This window comes from Mirounga leonina, unplaced genomic scaffold (genome assembly GCF_011800145.1).
Source record: "Mirounga leonina isolate KUSES-001 unplaced genomic scaffold, KU_Mleo_1.0 Mir_165, whole genome shotgun sequence".
Classification (NCBI taxonomy): domain Eukaryota; kingdom Metazoa; phylum Chordata; class Mammalia; order Carnivora; family Phocidae; genus Mirounga; species Mirounga leonina.
Genome location: NW_023270415.1, coordinates 44,842,608 through 44,845,047, shown reverse-complemented (window position 1 = coordinate 44,845,047; position 2,440 = coordinate 44,842,608). Strand labels below are relative to the sequence as shown.

General features: G+C 57.0%; 1 protein-coding gene across 1 annotated transcript; it reads right to left on the bottom strand.

Moving 5' to 3' along the window:
- Positions 1-606: 606 nt before the first annotated feature.
- KCNS2 (potassium voltage-gated channel modifier subfamily S member 2) lies at positions 607-2,040 on the bottom strand. Its single transcript, XM_035011099.1, has one exon. The coding sequence runs from the start codon at positions 2,038-2,040 to the stop codon at positions 607-609; it is 1,434 nt and encodes a 477-aa protein (XP_034866990.1).
- Between the last annotated feature and the right edge of the window lie 400 nt (positions 2,041-2,440).

The window sequence follows — 2,440 nt, the reverse complement described above, 5'->3', positions numbered from 1 at the left end:
ACCCACGCAAGTCACATTGCTACAGATTATTCTACTCGTGGCCTTGCATTGGTCCTGTGTGCTTAACTTCAGATTCTTTGTTTTGGTCACAACACTAAACGAAAGCAATGGATAAAGAACTGAGATTTTGTTTTCACATGACTGAGCAAAATCTCATCACAGGCTTGCCGCCCCCACAGATGTGTTCCCACTGGACAGACTTGTGGGGGCTTTTGGTACAAGACTCACACGACAACCTCAGAGACGAGAGCACAGACAACTCACAGTACTGGGCCACGTGCACTAGAAGAGAGCACACGATAAACAGAAAAAATTAGCATTCTGGGTGGTACTCATCTGGCAGAAAGGTGAACATTGTATGCCCACGAAGCAAAGACCAGTGAGTGTCATTTCATGGAAGGGTGCAAAGGCATGGTGTCTCTGACGCAACACCCTCTAAAAATGATTCTAAAGGCTGTGAAAGCAACCTGGGGTGCATATCCCATGCAGCTCTCCCCTGTGGGGCTGGACCTACTCCTTAGGCCATAACCCTAAGGCGCCTGAACTGTGCCAGAGGCCCAAGAGGCCACTCAGCAACATGGGTGTGAGGATGACGAGGCCTCTCAGCTAATGTAGGGAATCATTTAAACTTAATTCACTTGGTGAGCTCCTGCTCATGTTTGTCAGGCTTGCCATGAGGGATTTAACTTTATGGGCATAGTAGTCCCTTAAATTGACGGAAGGGACTTCTTTCATTCCATCTCCAAAGTCACAGCTGCGCATGGCACTCTCCAGTTGCTTTTGGCGCCGGTAAAAGTGGGAGAACTTATTGAAGATCAAGGTGATGGGCAGTACCACCACCAGGATACCGGCCAGGATGCAGGCAGAGGCGGTCAGCTTCCCTGCCGTAGTTCCTGGGACCACATCCCCATATCCCACAGTGGTCATACTGACGGTGGCCCACCACCAGCAAGCGGGGATGGTGGCCAGGCCCTCGTTCTCCTCCTTTTCAATGGTGTAGGCCACAACGGAGAAGATGGAAATCCCCACAGAGAGATAGAGCAAAAGCAGCCCTACTTCTTTGTAGCTGTATTTCAGGGTGGCCCCCAGGGAGCGGAGGCCAGTGGAGTGTCTAGCCAGCTTTAAGATGCGGAAAATCCGCATCAGCCTCAGCACCTGGGCCACCCGGCCCAAGTTGGCCAAGGTAGGTGTGCTCTCCACCACCAGGTTCACCACCAGAGTGATGTAAAAGGGGACGATGGACATGAGGTCAATAAGGTTTAGGGCATTCTTGAAAAACTTGAGGAAGTCAGGGGCCACAGCAAACCTGGCCACCAGCTCAAATGTGAACCAGGCGATACCAAAGTGCTCCACAATTTCGAACCTGGGGTCCTCCCCCGGGTTGCCCTGGCTGTCAGGTATTTGGAAGTCCGGCAGGCTATTCAGGCACATGGTGGTGATGGACCCCAACACCACCAGGATGGACAAGATGCTGAAGACCCGGCTCAAGACCGAGTAGCCAGGGTTGTCCAGCGCTAGCCACAGCTGCCTGCGGAAGTTGCCCAACGGCTGCCCATCGAACTTGGAGGCGTCGTTGTAGAACGCCAGGATCTCGTCGAAGGAGGACGTGGTGCTCTCCTGGTCGCTCTGCTCGTCCCACTTCTCCTGCTCGGGCTCCACTTTGCGGCCATGATAGCTGTAGCTACAGCAGGAGTCGATGAAGAACTCGTTTATGCCCCAGTACTCGATCTCCTGGCTGAAGGAGAAGACGCACAGCTCCGCCATGACGTGAAGCTTGCCGGTGTGGTAGAAATGCAGCACGTAGGGGAAGAGCTCGGGGTTGCGGTCAAAGTAGAACTCACGCTGGACATCGTCGTAGTCATCGCAGAGCTCCAGAATGGCCTCGCGCGAGTGGCAGAGTAGCAGGCGGCCCAGGCGCGTCTCAGGGAAGCGCAGCAGGGTGTGCGAGCGCAGCCGCCTCTTGAAGCCTCCTACGTTGATGCGGATCTCTCCGTCTTCGACGTTGGCCTCGGACACGTCCCACAGGCTCTGGCGGGTCATGCTGGAGACGCCCGGCCGCCCGTGCCGCGCGGGGGCGCTACACCTGCAGGCGGAGGAAACCACGTCTTGTGAGCGCCGGGCGCTCGGAGCCCGGGCGCCCCTCTTTTGTCTCCCCACCCCTCTCTGGCGAGCCCAGTCCCTCCAGGCGGGTCTCTGGGGGGCTGAGGGCACTGGGATGGGGGGGGAGGTTCCATGGGGTTTGGCCCCTTCCCAAGGAAAGGTTTGGGAAGAGAGGGTTTATTTTCGGTAGCATGGCCGCTCGTCCACCCCCACCCCGGGGGTCCTGTCGATCGCTTTACGCTTGCGGGGGTCGGGCCCCCGCGCCTCTGAGAGCCCAGGGGGGCTGAAAGCTGACCTTGCCCGTAGGCGGGCGGAGGAGACGTCCCCGCCCGCTCGCCGC

Bases quoted from the DNA above. Each gene is read 5' to 3' on its own strand.
- KCNS2 (XM_035011099.1), bottom strand. From the start codon at position 2,040: ATGACCCGCCAGAGCCTGTGGGACGTGTCCGAGGCCAACGTCGAAGAC.